Source organism: Saccostrea echinata, unplaced genomic scaffold (assembly GCF_033153115.1).
Source record: "Saccostrea echinata isolate AGI-Se365-2 ecotype Australia unplaced genomic scaffold, CSIRO_AGI_Sech_v1 ptg000045l, whole genome shotgun sequence".
NCBI lineage: Eukaryota > Metazoa > Mollusca > Bivalvia > Ostreida > Ostreidae > Saccostrea > Saccostrea echinata.
The window spans coordinates 2,440,796-2,462,129 of record NW_026889794.1 but is presented as its reverse complement, the minus strand read 5'-3'; the positions used below and the strand labels follow the sequence as shown (position 1 = coordinate 2,462,129).

The 21,334-nt window shown below is 31.9% G+C and overlaps 1 protein-coding gene across 3 annotated transcripts in view; it reads left to right on the top strand.

The window, feature by feature from the left end:
* Positions 1-19,619, top strand: part of LOC133201763 (N-acetylated-alpha-linked acidic dipeptidase 2-like) — a 39,534-nt gene extending 19,915 nt beyond the window's left edge. For all 3 annotated transcript variants that reach the window (XM_061337558.1, XM_061337559.1, XM_061337560.1), the window contains exons 3-20: positions 1,243-1,308; positions 1,799-1,955; positions 2,072-2,203; positions 2,834-2,959; positions 5,523-5,697; positions 6,003-6,093; positions 7,954-8,043; positions 8,460-8,545; positions 9,416-9,535; positions 11,888-11,970; positions 12,687-12,818; positions 13,130-13,215; positions 14,351-14,444; positions 14,674-14,804; positions 15,913-16,037; positions 16,287-16,380; positions 16,531-16,623; positions 18,023-19,619. In XM_061337558.1, coding sequence (XP_061193542.1) covers positions 1,243-1,308; positions 1,799-1,955; positions 2,072-2,203; positions 2,834-2,959; positions 5,523-5,697; positions 6,003-6,093; positions 7,954-8,043; positions 8,460-8,545; positions 9,416-9,535; positions 11,888-11,970; positions 12,687-12,818; positions 13,130-13,215; positions 14,351-14,444; positions 14,674-14,804; positions 15,913-16,037; positions 16,287-16,380; positions 16,531-16,623; positions 18,023-18,212 — 2,071 coding nt within the window. In that variant the 3' untranslated portion in view covers positions 18,213-19,619. The remainder of the gene's footprint in view (positions 1-1,242; positions 1,309-1,798; positions 1,956-2,071; positions 2,204-2,833; positions 2,960-5,522; positions 5,698-6,002; positions 6,094-7,953; positions 8,044-8,459; positions 8,546-9,415; positions 9,536-11,887; positions 11,971-12,686; positions 12,819-13,129; positions 13,216-14,350; positions 14,445-14,673; positions 14,805-15,912; positions 16,038-16,286; positions 16,381-16,530; positions 16,624-18,022) is intronic.
* Positions 19,620-21,334: the final 1,715 nt, after the last annotated feature.

Here is a 21,334-nt window from a genome sequence, read left to right as displayed (position 1 = left end):
ATTTCATTTATACATGAAATGGCACAAGACGTTTCCTGATGGCTGATTTAAGTTTAATTTTTTTATAAGGCTTCTTAAAGAAGATAGCGTTAATATTTCATTAATTTTCAATGGACCTTTAACTGTGTCTTTGGCATTTTGTCGTATTCGCCACTTAACATTTCCTGAGTCGTGGGAGACTTAGAAAATGCCAAGCTGCACGAGGGAGATTTTCAAAAAAAAATATTAATGTCCAATTAAACTTTACAAACCATTAAGATTTACTGACTTACATGTTTCAATGATGCGATTCACTAAACTTCTTGTATTTTTGCTTCTCTAACTTCGTAGAAGTGTTTGCAGCCACTTTTCATGATGTTGGTTGTATAAAGTGACATGCCGACGTTGAAGCAAGTCAAATTTGGAGACTTCAACGAAAATATAGTCTTTTTAATCATAATTCTTGATTTCATCTTTCTTTTCTGTCTGTCTGTTGAAATTTAAATTCATTTTGGCAACTCCCATTCATCCTTCGATTTTCAGATCTGTGTTGAAAATTAAGTAAATCTGTTGGTTATATAAAGATTATACAACTATATATTGGTTCAAGGACGTATTGAATGAATATTGTCACTGATATATTAAGAGAACTCATTTAGAAAGAATATCAATTGTAATGATATTTCAAGACAAAGCTGCAGTTTGCCGAAACTCTTGACGTAATGCCAACTACTAAGTTTTAAAAGATTGATTGATTGTATATTGTTTTACGTCCCATTCGAGAATTTTTCACTCATATAGAGACGTCACCATATACCGGTGAAGGGCTTCAAATTTTGACCTTTACTCGGCACTCAGGGCCATTGAGCAGTGAGGGATCTTTATCGTGCCAACGCCTGCCGTGATACGGGGCCTCGGTTTTTAAGGTCTCATCCGAAGGACCTGCAACTTTCACTTCAAAGTGCCGAGCGCATGGCGAAGGAACAGTTGCTACCTATTTTTTATCGACTTAGGTCTATCGCGGCCGAGATTCGAACTCACGACCTCCCGATCACGGAGCGAGCGCTCAGTTTTAAAAGAAGTCTACAAATTATCAACATAATGTTTATGAAAAATATGTAAAATTATCAGCGATAATGTAATGCAAAAACGTTATCAAATCTCAGTCTTTATAGTTGATATATCTAATAGTTTCTATAAATGTACCTTAGACCGACACTATGAAATGTGTAAATGAACTCCTCGTTTTATTATTTTCTGAAGGTCTTCAAATCCAGTGGAAACCATTTTAAGCCATATTAACAAAGAAAATATCAAACAAAATCTAAGGTAATTAACAAAGTAGTTAGAATGAGGTAAGCTTTTAATATTTTATTTCCGTTTACAAGGCATATCATGTAAAATAATCTGAAAACGACTTCCGTTCATTATCTTAGTTAAAGAGATAAAGAAAAAAGATACAGTTTTTTCATCTTGGCTTTGTAAATAGATTCTGAATCAACACATACAAGTACAGTACTACAAGGATAAAAGGACTCTTTTTCCTCATAGAATTGTTATCTGTGTATAAAAATATGAAAGACGAATTCAAAAAGTCTTTCTATTTTCGTTAATTTACAGAATTCGAATGTATAGAAGTGCATGAATATTTTCTATTTTTGTCAAAAATTGTGTTTCAACTTTTTAAGTTTTTGCAAAATTGTTTAAACTTTTGGGGGAAAAACAAATTAGAATTTTATTTAGTAAATTGTTATTGTTAAAGTGAAAACGTACAATTGCTGAATATAAAGTCAGTTTAACTCTTTGTTTCTGGAAAAAGAAAATACACAAGCCGTCCGCGCATGTCCGGAACACCTGGAGGAGATGAGTTGGTGCAGATATTGCATGACACTTGGAAATCTTACGGTATTGATGAGGTCAAAGTAACACCATATGACGTATTGATGTCCTATCCTAATAAAACAAATCCAAATAGGGTATGACTAGTTTTTTTTAAAGACCGACAACACAGATTTGTATCATTTCCGTGAAAAATGAAGACATATCTAATCACCTTTTTTTGATGTTCAAAGTTTCTGTAATTCAATTTCAGGTACAACTTCTGACGTTATCAAATGAGTTAGTTTTTCAGTCTGCTTTGTTTGAACCAGCTTTAGACGATCTGAGTAACAATTCCGAAATCATTCCACCATTCAATGCCTTCGCTGCGGCTGGTATTAGTGAGGTAAAAACGATATTAAACTTAACCTAAATGTTGCAAGTATTTTCCAATAATGTTATACAATAAAAGGAGACCAAAACCCTTTCCTTTAAGTATACCCTTAGTTCATTTTATAAGGCATCCATATCTAGGATTAATACGATGTATTATGTGTTCGTGTGCCTCTTCTAGTATATAATTTGACTCAATAAAGTTAATTTAAAAAATATTAACACACAACACAAAGCCACTAAGTACTTTTATTGTGAAGTGGTCTATGATCAAATGGTCATTCCCAGAAAGTTTGAGTATGATTGGTAAACTGTATGAATAGGTCCTTGATCTGTCCCTTTTTTTATTAGCAGCATATATGACTGTCTAAATTTTATTCTATTTGTTACCAAAAAAATGAGGAAACAAAGTATCACAGATTGAGTCATCTATGTTTGTTTGTATAACTCGTATAATACTAATAAATTTGCTCTTTTTTGCAGTAAGAAAACATTGTATATGTACTTTGTAGCTTTGAATAATTTTGAGATAATGAATCTAGGAAGATCTAATAAGTCCAATGGTTATAATTTCAATTTGTTTATTAGGTAAACATCCAAGATATATTAGATATTGATAAAATGTTTTTACTTTGCTCTAAAGGGTGAACTGGTGTATGTAAACTACGGCAGGATAAAAGATTTCCTCTATCTTATAAACAATAAGTCCATGGATCTGAAAGGCAAAACAATGATCGCACGATACGGGAAGATCTTCCGAGGTGACAAGGTACGCTTCGCACATGCGCTTTATTGCCAATTATCGTGAAGCTGATTTAAGATTTCCTCTTGCCCCCTCAGTGCTCTGGGGTGGTCAGGAGCATTTACTGCTCATTATTATATTTAGCTTGCTGTAGTAATTAAGAAACAGGAGGAGGAGGGGGTGGGGTCATCACAACTTTATGCTCTTGAGTCATCAAGTCATCATCCGGCAAAGAGTATATAGATTAATCCACTTGGAAGTTAGTGCATGAGGTGTCAATTATCTTTTATTGAGCCTCTCTTAAGATGTATGAATATGAAATCAAATTATGCGTGTCTTAAGAACTTTGCACTAGTTTTTCTTGATATTTCATATTTCCTCCCACGTGCACAATTTGGAATTGAATCCTAATTTCATGAAATTTTACGTTATAAATTAAATGTGTTTCTAATATTCAATTTGCAAGACTTATTCCTGTATAATCTATAAAACAATGTGTTGCAATATTCGGTGTATTACATAATTACATACATATCATAAGAGGTCTTGTTTCTTTTTGAAGTGTTAGGTTATCCCTCAATGAGGAAAATAAAACCCTAAAAAACGTTGCTGTCGTCAGTGAATGATTTATTAGGAAAAAAGTTATAATTAAAACATGGAAAAAAAATACTGTTGGATGACACTCCTAACAAGTTATCTGAAACCATTAGAAACTATTAGTGTATGGATTTCTCAAGTTCATCTGTATTGATGAAAATAGAACACCTTAATGGAAATCCATCTGCGTGATAATAAAGCATTATTGTAGACATTAGAAACTCATTACAAAATTCAATCTGCTCTGTCGCAAAAACTACACTATCTTAGTTAGTATTAAAAAATATTAAATTTTTGTGCTTTCAGTAGCAAGTTGAGATGATTTTTTTTATCTATACTGCAAGTGAATTTGAAAAGAAATTCTGAATTACAATGCACCCACCATCTTACACTCATGAGTAAACGTATGTTTTTTAAGTGGAAAATGGTATTTTCTCTCTATTCATGACGATATTTAAACAGAATGAAATTCAATAATTTAGTAACCATACTGAGAAAACTTTAAAGACAAATATTTGTTGAAAGATAAAAAGTTATATAGTGACCTATCATTTGTAATTATTCTATCTTAGCGGAAAGTTATTAATTCCGTCTTGTCATTAGAACGAAGATTCTGAAAAATTACAAAAAAAACCCATCTTTTTTAAAAGTACCATGATTACAGTAGATATTAAAAGTAAATCATGGATTTCCCTCAGGTCTCTACATGTGCATCTTCTGTCTTTTTATTTAAGAAATAAGGTATCATTTTTAAACATCTATCGGGATATAAATACGGGTTGGTCACGAGATCAAATTCCATAAAGCCCGAAGGGCTTTATGGTAAATTTGATCTCGTACCAACCCGTATTTATATCCCGATAGATGTTTTAAAATGATACCTTATTACTTATATTTACATTTGTGACTTATTCTTATTATTTATTAGCCTGATTATAACCTTTAACGCGTGAAATGTTTTATTTTTTCAAACTCAACGGCACGAGTTTGATCTATTGATTGCGCGTTGACCCTTTATGACGTCACTGAGAAATTACGTCGAACGTTTATGACGCGAGGAACCCGTGTTTATACGGATATAGATACATGTACGCGTTGCTTTTAATAGTGTTATATAAAGGAAAACATTTGCAAATGTAAATATTACAATGTATGCATATATAAGATCGTAAATATGTACACGAATTTTCACATGGCGATGAATCCTTAGTAGTTCAGGGTGGTCTCGATAAAAGCTCAGTTCACCTCGTTACTGTTATCAGTCTCACAGTAGCTAGTGCGAGGCAATGTCAGTAGCTCTCAGAGGTATATCCTAAACGATACAGGTTTAAAATTAAATACTTTTTATTAATAACAATACTAATCAACTTTATATAGGCACTACTTTATTATGTATGGTATTTGTGATTGAACATTTTCATTATGTACTTTCAGGGGGAGGGGGCTGAATAGCTGTTCATATTTTGAATTTCTTATGTAGTTTGAAATTCAAATAATCCCCAAAATTTCGAAATTTGTGGCAGAAGTGTTTTTGTCATAAAAGCGATTTATATCTCGGATATTCCTTTGCATTTAAACCTCACATGAAATTTTAAAAAATGAACATATATTCAGCCATCCCTCCCTGAAAAAAAGAACCAAAACATAATAAAAAGGGTTTATAGGGGAGACCATAAAAAGAACCAAAAACATAAAACGTGTTTATAGGGAGACTTTATTCGTAATTAAACAGCGTTTATATAATAAAAAAAGCTAAGTAGAGTAATTTATTTTAAAACCTGTACAATTTAATTTCCAATCAAGGCATTACTGACATTACCTTGAGCCTCTTACTGGAATATCAGTGATAATTGAAAATATTGACTCTAGCTACCTCAATTTTACACTGGTAAGGATTTCTTGACATGTTTTTGAAATCAAATGTGAAAAATATGTCTGTCTCCATCTTAATTTAAAGTCATAATAAATATAATCATTCGGTATTAAATTTAAGGTGAAGAATGCGCAGCGTTTTAACGCCTCAGGGATTATTATGTATACAGACCCGTTCGATTTTAACAGAGGAAACAGTACTTACCCAGATTCCTGGTGGATGCCACCCTCTGGACTCCAGAGGGGGACAGTGGGACCAGACGGAGACCAGTTGACCCCTCTCTACCCGGCAACTGGTGAGAATCTAACATGAAACACATAAAAAAACATAAAAAAATTAATACATGTACCTTTAAATTTAATTTGATGGGCGATTCATGGTTAATATTTTAATGAATTCTATTTTACGAAGAGTTTAAAATCCAAGTTTGAATTGTTTTCAATTTAAATTTGAAATAAAAAAAAACAACAAACAAACAAAACAAAATAAACAAACAAACAAAAGCTAAAAAAACAAAACAAAACAAATTTGATACTGAAAAAATGAATCTGTGTTTTTAATTATTAAAGTAGTCTTAGAATTTATTTATTTATTATACAGACTATGCATACAGAAAGGAACAGTCAGATACAGAAAACTTTAGAATTCCAGCACAACCTATAAGTTATGGAGATGCTCTTCCACTACTGAGGTAAATTCCATTAAACTTACACAATGATTTCCAGAAAGTAATCAGAATATATTAGTGCGAATGTGCAGTTTATTCTAAACCACTGTTCAATAACTTTGTTGTAAGCTCAGCTTCGGTATCTGAACACGGATATCTCGAATACCATGGTTATGTCAAAGTGATTTGGAGTCCTAAACACTTTCTAAAAAGTATTTTACCTTCATTTTTTATCTGCGTTATCTAGTGTTGTTTTTCAAAATATTTGAAAGAACGCTGACTGACAAGACATGACATCATTTTAGTCTCATTGCTTTATCCAACTTGGAAAAAAAATGGGTGCGTTATATTGAATTAACTTGACACCAGTAGTGATGCTATTGAGGAAAAGGCTGGGCAAACGTAAATAGCTGTAGAATATAAAAATTGAATGAATACCTCATTAGGTGTCAACCTTATGCAACATCAGTCCTCTGAATTCAATTAAAATTTGATGTAATGAAAAAAAAAATCTCCGATGTTTATTTTTGTTCTTAATGTAACTGAGGAGTCTCTGTGTTTAATTCTCTGCATACTTCGTCCTTTTGATTGATTTCTTCTCATACATGTATTCGTTTTTATCTGTCCAATGCCTATTTTTTCATCTTCTCAAACAATCCTTATTTTATTTCCTTATTTTGCATTCTTTTATTATTCTGGATCGTGTTACTCTAGGTTGTCTAATATTCGCCATACGTTAACTCTGCAATCCCTTTATTTGTGTACTATCCTTGCAAATCTTCAACGAAACGTTTCTGAGGCATTCTTTCCTTTCATTTTCTGTGTCATCTTTAATGAATTCAAGTTGAATCATCTTCAACAATTTATCCTCTCTCGTGCTTTGTGGAGACATTTGATGGGTACACGGCAGTCTATTATTGTAGTTCAAGTATTTCCGCTATTTGCTTGTTGACTATAATCTCTTGTTCATGTAGATACAATCTACTTTAGACACTCAAACGAAGGTCAAGATGAAAGTTAATTGTGTTTACTTTGTAACTCACTTTACAAATATTTGATCATGGTCTCAGGACCATTTAATCAATAAATTGTGAGCAGAGCCAACGCTGACCTCTTAAAACAGAGATGGGGTCAGGTGCCATGGAGGAGTAAGCATCTCCTGTCGACTGCTTACAACCGCTGTGTGCTCCTTGTCATGATCAGCGAACGGAAAAATCCGTAGACAATTCAGTTTGAAAATAATTGCCTAATAATTAAATGTTTGGGTTATCGACACTATAGAAATTTACTTGATTTTCAAAATAGTTATGATTTTCTATAATACAGAAAGCATTAACTGAATTTTTATATTTACTATTTATTCACTATCGTTTTTCTTTTATAGCATTCACCTGTATTGAACGTTTTGCTCTTTATGTCAATAAAGAGTTACCCTCACACAAAAGTGAAAAAAAAACTTTATGTACAATAAAACAACAACTCTTAAGGAGAGGTGACAAAACCCAAAAAAAATGGATGTCTGAGTTGATATATTTTTTGGACCTATTTTGATTTTAAATAATGCAAATATTAAATTCCTAAAATATAAAGAAATTGAAAACTTTCTATGATGTTCAAATTCTACCTTCTTGTCGTCACCCCTATAAATCTCTACAACTTTTTATCACTTTGTAGGACATTATTGTGAAACCTTGAATGAAAATATTTTTGGTTAGAATTATTCATTTTACTTATATATACATAGTTGTAATTTTCGTGATTTTTGGAAAAAAGTTTTTTTTGCATATCTGTCCTCAAGGTCTTTTAAGAAATTCTTTGGTAAATGAATGCATAATTTCTTGCATTATTGATTATTTCATGACGTGACGATTATTTTATTTATAGAGAAATGGCTGGGGAAGAGGTGCCCCCAGATTGGAGAGGAGCCCTTCCTATATCGTATAGATTAGGGCCAGGATTCAGGAATTCTAGTCTGTAAGTTCTAAACTCAGTGGCACGAGATTCATGAATTTTTTTTCTTATACTTTGAATTCCATAGCCCTAATGTTCAGAACACCAATAAATTGAAAATTGCAAAGTGCTGGAATCACATGCATTTTAAGTTGTAATACTGAAAGTAAAAGTATGTTTTCATTAAATTCATTCGTAAACATGTAGATTTCATCACTTTAATTCATCTGGTATTTAATGTAAATAGAAAAATATTTATTGATTACAACTGAAATAAAATAAGATACTAGTATATTATATAGTTTTTATCTTTTTTTTATCTTCCTCTCACACAAAATACGAGAAAAATAGAGTATATCATTCAAGTATGCTGTGTAACTGTATATTTCCGACTGCTTTCTTATAATGTAATGTTTTACTGATGAATATTTTTATTGTAGGAAAATTCGTGTAGAGGTGAATAACTTTGAAGAGAGAAGAATAGTTGAAAATGTTATTGGGTACATCAAAGGCCAAACGGAACCAGGTCACACATCTGTTTTATTTACCACCTCTAACCAATCCATGGGCGTAGTCACAGGAGGGCAGCACTTTTCAGATATTGGGGGGGGGGGGCAAGAGTATGCCTTTGCCCCCACTTAATGTAGAACAAAATCACAGCTATGTTGAAATTATAGTAAACCTCATTTTATGGCAAATTTATTTTATTTTCAGCAACAACTGAGTAAGCATTTCTCTTGAAGTAATAGTAATGTAATATACTTTAGAATATATCCTAGCCGAATCTCCTCAAGATTAGTAATTTCTACAAGATAGCTGCAGTATTTGAGATTCTGATTTCGATATACCTGTGATGAATGTCAATCAATTTTAAGTGCACTATTTGAAGTCCTCTCATTCAACTTAGACAGGGGCTTGATATGACATGTTTTACATCTTAATCATGGTCGTAGGAATCGGGGGGGGGGGGGGGGGTGTTTTGCCTATATAATGAATACTATAGAAAACAAAGCTACTGTATGATTGTGTCCCCTCAATAATAACGTCTGATGACCTTTTTTTTCTTTTTTCTTTTTTTTTTTTTTTTTTTGGCTTGTCAAGGAATTTTGGTAGTTGATAGTGTCCCCCCAACTGAAAATATATGGTTGTGCCCACTCAAAGTGAAATTGCTTCCTACGGGCCTGTTAATTTCTTTATATTATGCATTTTACATCTTTCTTGGATTTGATATGTTTGTAAATATAAAACATGCAACATCATATTCACCAAATATACTTGTCTTTTTTTCAATTTTCTACAATGATAAGATATCTAACGTTACGTTTTACACTCAATAATTTTGAAATTTATATAAAATGTTTCATATTTACTAAATTGTTATTAATTACCTTTACAGACAGGTATATTTTACTTGGTAACCATCACGATGCGTGGGTGTTTGGTGCTATTGATCCACTCTCAGGAACTGCCGTTCTGACGGAACTTATTCGGGTATTTGGAGAGATGCTAAAATCTGGTAGCGTAATTTTGTACAATTTTAAAGTACAATGCCATATGGCATCTTTTTATATTTGCTTGGAGTCTGAAAATAAAAATCCAAGATATTCAAACATCCAACATATATTTTTTTTTATATTAAGCTGTATTTGTGATGTCAAATATATCATAAAAATGATGACTTAAAAATTAATCCATCACATGCAAAGAAAACTCATACGTTTTATAAAGAGTGTGACAATTATCAAAAAAAAATCTTGAGAATGGAAGTGAGATACAGTTATTTGGACATTAGTTTAATTAGAGGATCGGTACCAATACACGTTGTAATGAAGTTAATTTTTATTTATAAAGCAAGTTTTACAAAAACTCTTAAACTAACATAACTGCCCTAAGAGAAGAAATATTAATATAGAAAGCACAAAGAAATTCACTTTTATAAGGATAACCACTTCCGCCCCAGCCCGGGGTTGAACTCTCAACCTCCGCGAGAATTCCATCGGCATCGAAAGCAAGTTTTTTGACTTTCCTAGATAGCCGAGCGGTCTAGCGCGCTGTTCCTGTACTGCTAGGAGACAGATTCCGTAGGTCGAGAGTTCAATACTAGGCTGGAGCGGAAGTGGGTATCCTTATAAAAGTGAATTTCTTTGTGCTTTCTAGATATATACAGGGTGTTTCATAATATATGTTACATTTTCAAATCTAATTATATTTCTTACCTATCATATTTCTATTAAAAACTATATATCATTTTAAACATCAAATCTTGCATTTTTGTTCCATGTGAAAATGTCAAGGAAATCGTGATATTACAATGATAAATTGTGACGTAATCGCCGATGTCATAACTTGATTATTTTTCGAAATTGACTTACCGTATATACTGCCTATAAGTCGCTTTTTGGGGAGTTAAATTTTGGTCCAAAACTCTGTGTCCGACTTATAGGCGGGTCATAAAACGATTGGTATTTTTCTGGACGATAAAAGGTTGTGTTTTATAAACAATACCGCGCACTTTCTTTGAACAAAGTCTTTATATGTTATATCATTTATGTATTCTAAGATTATGTATAAAGTAAACAAGTATTTATAAATTTTATTATACGGTATCAACATACTGCTGAATTGTAAAGCTCTTTTTTCAATTCATGTCGCCAATATTCAGAAACAGATGAAGGAAATATTACAACAAAAGAATGGAAGCTTTTTAGGATGCTTATCAGAAGGCTAGTAACAAGGTTAAAAACAGGGATGGGTAATATGCAAAAAATGACATGGTTCTCCAGAGAGCCTAAGGACTTCAAGAAACGAAGATTTAATTGGGAACTGGAGACTCTTAGATAGTTTAGCAAACTCCTTAGAAAAGAGTCAGATGGATGTTTTCAGCTGGCAATATCAGCATTGCCAGCATATATTGAACTTTGAAATATGATATAAAGTTATAAGCGTACAAATTTTTAATAATGCAATACCCCAAGAAAAGAGTTTGATATCTGCATTCACCAATCTCAATCTTTGGGCCTTTTTCTGTAGGGGTTCTTTAGAAACAGGGTGTACAATCTTAGACCACAGATACTGAATGAGCTCCAAAAACCCCATAAACCTTCAAATAAGGAGGTCTTAAAAATATGTGTGACAAGTTATACAAATTCTGAGAAGCAATTTTTATTTGTAGTTGAAATGGTTACATTACGAACATGTAATTTGGGTTTTTGACGTTGTGAAATTCAACGTAACAAAATGGCGTTATTTAGAAATTTCACTAATTTTCATTAATGTTTGAGATTTCGTCCAGTGTTTAATATTTTGGTTGGTAATTATACATAATGAATCTTATGGACACATGCCTCAAATTGATAAAAACACTTGTCTGTATCTTTTTCTTGTGTTTTTCTAATTGAAGATTCAAAATGTAACATATTATGAAACACCCTGTATATATATATATATATATATATATATATATATATATATATATATATATATAGAAAGCACAAAGAAATTCACTTTTATAAGGATACCTACTTCCGCCCCAGCCCGGGGTTGAACTCTCGACCTACGGAATCTGTCTCCTAGCAGTACAGGAACAGCGCGCTAGACCGCTCGGCTATCTAGGCAAGTCAAAAAACTTGCTTTCGATGCCGATGGAATTCTCGCGGCGCTGTCCTACACTACACGGTCATTGAGAATGGAAGTGAGATACAGTTATTGGACAGTTATTTTGTGCTTTCTGTATTAATATTTCTTCACTTAGGGCAGTTATGTTAGTTTAAGAGTTGTTGTAAAATGTGCTTTATATATATATATATATATATATATATATATATATATATATATATATATATATATATATATATATATATATATAAAGGTACTCGACCTGACCGCACCATTGTGTTCTGTGCCTGGGGAGCGGAGGAACATGGTTTAATAGGATCAACCGAATGGGTTGAGGTACGAACGGTAACTTGTAAATCATGAAACATGCAGGAGTTTTGTTTCTTGCATGATTTTTATTTTTGTATCGGCGTCAAGAAAGTTAGTGCAAAGATGATTACATTTGATAAACACCATATCGTCTGTTTCCATATAGCGACTGTTTGCATGTAGTTTTTTTTTTTTTCACACAGATATTACCATCTTAAGTGAACTATTATTTTTTAAGGTTTTTTTTTAAATACAATATCTATATTTCTGAAGAAGGATAATTGAGAAATTCATTGATTGATTGTTTATTGCTTTACACCAAGTTAGCAGGCATTTCAAATTGTAAATAAATGGGATAGGTCGTGTAGATTTATCCTTATCCTAGCTCCTAGTCTAAAAGTTGGGCACTCTAAGGGTGTGTCAAAACTTTTACATAGGAATATGTATAGAAAGCATCAGATGAAGATTTCCAGGTCCATTAATATTCAAATTGAAACGTAAACATCCCCTGTATTACAGATTCACGTTTGTTCAAATTTTAGCCTTCAGGACTTGAGAAGGGCTCCCAACAGAGAACAAAGTTTTTACACAAAAATGTCCACAAGAATAACAAGGCTATAATTAATAAAACTATAAATAGCCTAATGTTTACCTTAGTAAATATGTCCATGTACACTGTAGTTGAGAAAATCACCAGAAGTTCGATGTATATATGCATAATGAAATGTTGTCATTGCTTGTAGGAGTACATGAAAGTGCTGTATGAGCGTGCCGTTGCCTACCTGAATGTTGACTATGCAGTAGATTACAGTTATGTCTTAACTGCTGGAACCAGTCCACTGCTGCAGGATTCTCTGTATGAAGCTACTAAACTAGTACGTGTACATGTTAGTCCTGGTATTTCATTGTGGTTCTATTGTTTTCCTATGAAATCAAGGAATCTCTAAACAAGGTCAAATATCATTAAAAAAGAATAAACAGAAGTCTAAAGTAAATGAAACAATTTAGAATAGATTTAAGTATTTTTAACATCATATTAGGTCAAGGTAAAGTACTTAAAAACGTTATTGGCATGTTTTCCCCAACGTACATGTAAGTTTCATCTCCATAAAGCTTCCTTAACATAAAACGTTTTATTTGCGTCAATATATCAATCATATTTAAGAATTGATAAATATATCTCAAGGTTCCTAATCCAGAAAGTAATAGTCCGGATAAAACCGTGTATGATGCTTGGAAAACAAGAGATGGTTCGAATGATGTGGAACCAAGGTATGAAATTTCAAAAGAAAATGCATACTTTCCTGTCTCAAAAAATATACTGATATAAAAGTGTTCTGTGCAATTTTTATCAATCTGATAAAGGAAAATGGAGTGTATAACATTTTCAGGGAAAGTGTCTGTATTTAAGGTTTATAATGAAGTTCGTTTTGGTGAATTTATTCTTAGAATTCCACCGTTTTGAATTTTTTTCTGAGGCAAAAGCTTAAGAAGGCCTTTCTGATATGAATGAATTTCGAACTGTTTATCTGTAAAGTATTCTGTTGAGTGTTCATTTGTTAACGTTTCATATTTCCGAGTTTTTTCTTCCCCAGAAACACTGGACACTTTTCAAATATACAAATAAACCTGACGCAAATGATCCTTGTTTAAAGCAAATTCAAAGTTTCTTTAAATTAAGGGATATGTCCTTTTTTTTCCAAGAAGAGATGTTTGTAGGTTTTCTTTTCCAATAGAAACATCAACTGGCCTTTTCAGTTGAGAAAAAAAATTATGCAAAAGTGAACAAGGCTGAGCGAAATTCTGATTTTGTCCTTTTCAAGAAACCTATGCTAATGCTTGCTTATTGAGTAAATATTACAGTTTATTAAAGTCATGTAATTAGAGACTTGAATTGTTCCAAATTGGGAGTTAAGTGTAGTTAAGTGTAGAAGTAAAATTCATCCTTAAGTGTTTTTAGCGAATAGGCAAAGAAAGGGTCCTTATTGAAGACCAACATTCACACAGATAAATAGGCTCCTCTCAACAGGCCCCAGATTGCTATAAATTTGAATTATTGAAATCATTGACTTCAGTTTGATAGTGACAATAAATTGTTGATAATTATCTTCATCATATCAATAAACACATATCGGGAAACGAAAGGTGACACAGGTGAACATTTTGACTCATTTTACCACCTGTATTGTTTTGTCCAGTATGAAAACAAACTTATTTCAATCGCAGAAAATAATTTTTTTGCTTTTATTGTCAAATAATTTGAAGATTGGTGATATATTTATCTTTTACACAAAAAAAATATTAAAAATAATTTTCAGTAATTTTATACCACGTTAGAATCTTTTATGTGCTTCGTTATTTAAACATCTAGTACTTTGAATAATTTCTGGTTTTTTTTTAAATTTAGCGTATATTATTCCCTGGGATCAGGGAGTGACATGGCCACATTTTATCAAAGAGCTGGAGTACCAAGTGTAGACATGTGGTTTACCTATGATTCGGTGAGCGTTTATAGAGTTGCCATGTTGTAAATTATACATTAACCTCAACTCAGTAAATTCAAAATGTTCAACATGATAGATTCCTTTCAAAACAATGTTTGGTAGAGTTCTATACAGCACAAGTGAATATATGTGAAGTATCTTTTATTTTACTATAATCAAGATTTATTATGCTAAAGCATGTCATATCAAATGAATTTAATATATATATACTATCAATTCTTTTCAGGATAAATGGGATATTCTTTCATATCCTGTATATCATTCTGCATACGAAACAATTTATCTGTACGAGAAGTTTATTGATCCAGATTTCTCATACACGAAATCAATGGCTGGACTGTGGGGCATCCTTGCATGGTAAGAAGAAAATCCACAAAAGTAATCTATTACTCCTATCTGATTCAAGTAGAATGTTTTTTTTACCAATAATTATTACCAATTACTTCCGATGCAACGCAAAATCCATCCTCAACTTCCTTATATAGTAATATTCCACTATCACCTGCATATGTTGATTATGTCTAAAATTTTGTTCGATACTCAAGAGCATGCGTTAAGTGCGAACAAATTTATACCGAGGCAGCAACTGATAAATAAGTTGGTGTTACAGGGATTTCAATTATCTCGTTTAAAGTCAGAATTTCGTAAATTCTATGGTCAATATAATGACCTTGTTTGCAATACAACCTATCATTTGGTCGTATTTTGACTGACGTATTTCATACCAATTGTTAGGACATTGTTTTTATACTGAATATGACTACGGATTATTCTGTCTACCTGATCAATATATAGGGCCCATGGTGGGTGTGACCGGTTGAAAGGGGATGTTTGCTCCTCCTAGGCACCTGATCCCACCTGTAATCTCAAGGGCTCTGTGTTTTACACCCTGTTCATAGATTTGCATCGTTTGTAGGTTTTTTTTTAGATCGATCACATCTCGTTATTTTCACCTCCAAATCTAGGGGTTTTTTTTCAAGTAATGAAATCTGTTAGCCAAGATACTATAAGAATATATTATATATTTAATGCGTTTTTATTCTTTTCAAATTAAGGTTCATTTTTTTTCATGAACAAATGTTAATGTAATGTTAAGTAAGTGGTTACTTAAAAAAGTAAGTTTGGTAGTGGACTTATTTTTAAAAAAAAAAAAACCAAACAACTTTTTTCCTTGCATAAAAGTTTTTGTCCTGCCATTCATCTGAATGTTGTCACATGTAATTAATCAAGGTGAATATGTATATTCATGAAAGCTTTTTCACCAGCATAGTTACTTGTTTAATGTTTTAGTTGACAATGAGGCATACTTTAAAAATATAACAGATATACTTTTATCATTTTTTAACTTGGGTTTCAGTAAAAAAAAAATAGCCAAACTTACGAACCATATGTAGAAATGTTTATTTTTCCCTTGCTTTATTAGTCTTTTATGTAGTAAGATAATTTTCATATCATCTTATTTCAGGAACATTGCCAATGACAAAGTTTTAAAGTATGATGTCAGAAGATATGCCTCAGCAATTAATACATTTATAACAAGTTTAAAGAAAGATTTTGGAGTAAAGTGGTCAAAAGAAAATGTTAACATAGGTAAAAAAAAATATAAACTTGGGAATTTTAGATTTTTTTTTTTAAAAAGGCAGATTTAATTACAGTAATATTTAGAGTTAATGGTTAAGTTACTAAATTTTTTCTGCTTTATGCTGGTAGCTCAACTTTTTATGTAGAATTAATGATAAATATCTCATTAAATGTTTCAAAACAGTGATAATTTAAACTTTACTTGCATGATGATAAATTCCTTAGAAATGCTTGAAATAAGCTCTTCTTATTTAACAGCCGCTCTCGAATCTGCAGCACAGAATTTAACAACGGAAGCAAACAGATTCCATCTAAAACTACAACAGAAATTACACCATAAAAACAAAATAAGGTATTTGATGTTTTAAATTAGTATGCTTTTGACGGAAATAAAATTATACCATGCAAATAGTAGTTACATGAAATTCATTTTTGAATAAAAGAGAAAAATATCTACTTTTTTGATTTGTTGTATATTTCTAAGTCTTGATTTCTACAACAGTGTATTAGAGAGCAGGATGATTAATGATAGGTTGATACAATTTGAGAGAGCTTTCATTGATTGCGAGGGACTTCCAGGCCGCCCAATGTACAAGTAAGTCATTTGAGTAAAATTTACAATGAGAATTAGGCAGGGCTAGTCAAATAGCATTGCCCGACGCCAGGGACAACCTATTTTGTTTGGCGGGAAAGTTTTTTGATAAGTAGTACCTGCCGCGGACAAGTTAACAAAAAATCAAATGTTGTTTGTTTTACTGCTGTTGAAATGTAATGAATCACAGTAGAGCACCTGTTTTCGCCGCTGTTCATCACTACATCGAATACTCGGTCGGAACTCCTCTAGAATTTACCCATTCATGTGTAGTTAAAAAATACACAAGACACAAAACATAACAGCTATCGATTCTATGTCAAAAAAGTTGAAGAGGATTTTAGACCTTTTTAGGTATTGTAAAAATGTAAAATTCATGACGTGAGTACAAACGTTTATACTGATATTAAAATTGGAGCTGTTGACTGGCGATCACAGAAAGTCACGATCGGCATGCAGTGGTGGTTTTCATAATCAAATACTGTATAATATTTTTTTTGTTTTCAAGTAAATAAATACACATTATTTTAAATTAAAAAAAATAGGGAATACCTCATTTAAGAATTTTGAAGAAAATAGACTGATAATTTGACTTTACTAATATTCCGAAAATACAGAAAGAAAGAATCTTAAATGTAAAATTTTACTACTAAAATACTGAACTGTGATCATGTATGCATATTATGCAGGATATGAAATAATCTTTTTTCAGTTGAGAAATTGTAAATTGACAATGTGAACTTTAATTCTAATGCTTGATATTCATATGCCTTGCCATTGGAAATCATCAAATGATTTGACGTCTTCAATTTTTTTCTCCTAGAGTATTTTTGGGATGTTAAAGTAATACAGAGAAATGATTAAATTATGTACATGTATATAGATAAGCCCACTGCACAAGCTAAGAAATCTCCCTGGAACAAAACTTACCCCTAAATTTTTCCGTGGAAGAAATAGGTAATTTGGGGTCTAGTTTGGTCCCCATGTATTGTATCAATTGAGAATTAATTTAATATTAACGATAATGCTTTAATTTTGTGTCAATTAAGAAAAAGGTGGGACAAGCATATTTTTTGGTAGGGCATGTACTTTTACCATGGTAACCTGTCCGAAGGCAAGTACTGAAAAATTCTATTTGTCTACCCCTGAATTAGGCTTTCATTTATGCATTTACACCGGTGTTAGGATTTTGTCTTAAAAGAAAGAAGAAATAAAATAAACAATTTAAGCCATTACATAGCAACAAAGGAAATCTTAATTCATTGTAAGAAAATATTTCTTAGATTCCAAATACACGTACTTACCTTTGCGTATGATATTTGGTATGTCCTAAATATATTGAAAAAAAAATATTTTCCAAGCATATGGACTACATAAGAATTTGATATTAATGTTCTTTTAGACACGTGATGTTTGCGCCCAGTATGTATGATTCCTACTCGGACAACAGTTTCCCAGGTATAGTGGACACTATGAACGAAATTGAACACCGTAATGCAACCGAAAAGTGGGGAATATTGAAACAACAAGTATATGTAGCCACTTTCACAATACAATCAGCAGCTAATACATTAACTGAAATTGGACTTTGATATTTGTTTTAATCGATTAGATTTTTTTCCTAGAATTTTTTTCATATTAGTAACTGCAGTTTTTTTTTTTTTTTTGTAATACTTATTTCCTACAAATTGTAAAAGTGGAGTTTTATGAATGTTTAACATGATCATGTTTGTGAATTTGCACTTAAAATCACCATAATAAATGTAAAATGTCAATTTTTAAGGTATATTTTGAAATATTTTTCTTTAAAAATTATATGTTTATATTGACTACGATGATGTTTTTACAATGAAGAGAAAGTATTAAAAATCGCTTATGATTGTCGGCCAGTTCTTTTTCTTTTCTGTTTTAAATATGTAGTTTTTACAGAAGTACCGTATATCCGCTTTTTTTGGCGATGATCTAATTTTCGCATTTTTTGCGATCAATTTTAATTCGCAAGAAATAAAGCACGCAGAAATTATATCGGTTATTGTGTGCCACAAAAACGTTACCGTTTTTTAATTTTTTTTTTTAAATCACAAAAAATAACTGACGCAAAATTAAAACTGTACAAATCTACCCTTTTTTCGCAAAATTTGCAATACACGGAAAAAAAAACCCCGGATATATGCTAATATTTATTATGCATATGTCTTAAAGATTTGGCATACAAGTAAATATAAGCGTGTTAAGCAATGCATGATCACTTGCCACAATAATTTCACGTATTCTTCAAGCAACTATCAAACACTTCAATTAAATTTTTTTCTTTATATTTTAGGCAGTTTTCAGCAATATCCCACTTGATTCATAAGAAATTCCTGAAAAAAAAAATCAAAAACAAATTATGCATAATTCTTAACTTGCAGACAAATACAGCGTGTATTTAAATGAAAATCGATTATTAAACTAGAAAATCGCAATTTTACATAACGAATATTGTTTTTGGCCTTCTCAGAGATATTGTTGCTTAAGATCGAAACTTTCTTTTATGTGTTAAACACGCGTTTTTCTGACGCTCTTAAGAAAATCAGAGAAATATTGTTAGATGGACTGTCCAAAACCGTGTTCTGTCGTTAGTGATGATCGTCAGTTGGAGCGAAGAGTTTTTTCCAACATCTTTGTTTTATTATTGATTTATGAACGTACATAGAGCTCTATTGCTAATTTAAATTTTTGTAATTATTGAATAAATACTCTCATAATTGTCCTTTGCAGTATGTCATGTATGTAAAATAAAAATAACAAATGTTTTGTAAAAGGTTGTTTGTCTGCTGAATTTAAAGATTGTAATGAAGAATCTGTGTGTTTATGTTGCTATATTTAATATTATTACTGAAAGAGGAAGTTTGATTGTGTCAAAAACATAAAATGTGTATTTAGTGTTTACATTCCTCGTTAATAGTTTTAGCTTTTTTTGGAATAAATGAGAAAAGACACGTCAAGATTTTCGATGATTTACCTTGTTTTGATATTTCTAGTACATGTGTATCTTGTTGTTCTTTTCCATATGTCCTTTCCTGTTCAAGTGATACAAAGTGACTTTTCAATCACACAAATAGGGCAAATAGGAAGCGCACACAGTATGGAGCATGACGTGATGTATGAAGATCATCACCTTTGAAAGTATCTGCAGTTTTTAGCAGAGCTGACTTTCAACAATAGATAGATTGATTAATTGATTGTACGTAGTTTTACGTCCTTTTCGAAAATTTTTAACTTATATAGAGACTTCACCACATACCGGTGATGGGCTTTAAATATACTTTTTTACTCATTGAGATCATTGAGGGATCGTTATCGTGCCAACGCAAGCCGCAACTTTCATCTCAAAAATGGCGAGCGCAGTTGCTACATATTTTTTATTGACTTGCGCCAGTTGCGGTCGGGGTTTGAACCCACGACTTTCCGATTACGGAGCGAGCGCTTTACTGACTGAGCTACCCAGACGGTCTCCAACAATAGAAGAGTTGCAGTTTAAATTATTTATAAACAACTAGAACATCCAAAGTAACACTATAACAAATAGGGCCAAGGGTGTACGAGGGCTGTTCGAAAATTGAGACAATGACTTTTACTCCACAAAGGACAGAGATAAATTCATGAAAGTTCGTCAACATTTCATAAAGAACAAATAAAACAAGTGTGCAAAATTTCTAATTTATAGGATGATTAAATAGGTTCCGGTGAAATTATAAACAAGCACATGTCTATTGACCTGGAGCAGCATCGCTACGTCATTTTATCGCCTGGTCAGCCGATATTTTCTCATTGTGAAATGATCGGGAATCGTTCAATCTACTTTCTCTGTCATTACATACAACATTCCGAAATTCAAACTGTCTCTTATAATTCTTAAACAATTCTTCAAAAAAAAAAAAAAAAAAAAAAAAATTAAAATAAAACGTGTGCTGTTGCTACTCCAGTGTAAAATATACACGAAGTGTCATATACAGGTTGACTTAGTATCATGCAGTACCCAGTTGTGCAACGTGGGTCAACGTTATTTAGTCCGTAATAATTGATGGTCGTCCGAAGCTTTTGTTTTTACTCTGGTTGAGTAATTTGTGATATAAAATATACCAATGAAAAAATAAACCCATAGACACGTTTTATTGCATTGTTTTTGTTTTAGCAGGTCGTTTAGTCTGGGCAAGAGTTCTCAATACCGCTACACAAAATTTTAGGTATGCTCGCTGCGCCGCCTTGATGTCAAAATCCGTTTTGTCGTCGTTACATGTATCAGATTGCTATACCGCGCTTAAATTTTTTAATGATCTCCGTTTTTCTGATCGAAATTCTAGCAAACTTGCACAAGATGAAGTCAAAATTAAATCGAAAAATTATATACATAATTTGAATTATTTTCTCTCACTATGGATTCACTGGGAGTTTTAGCGTTGGTGTTACAAATTTTCAATATCCAATTTCTAGACTGCGCTGGGTACCCCTACCATTGACACATTTATATACCATTGAAAAGAAGAAATAAAATATTTTAAAAATATTTCTTGCTTTTATTAATTCTTAGTGTTTGTCAAACGTATATGCAAATTTTCACCGAAAAATGTTCATTAGAAAGAAGAATATACACAATGTCTCAATAATTTCCGAACAGCCCTCGTACATGTATACATTGAGGGCATCATGAAAAAGATGACGATAACGAACA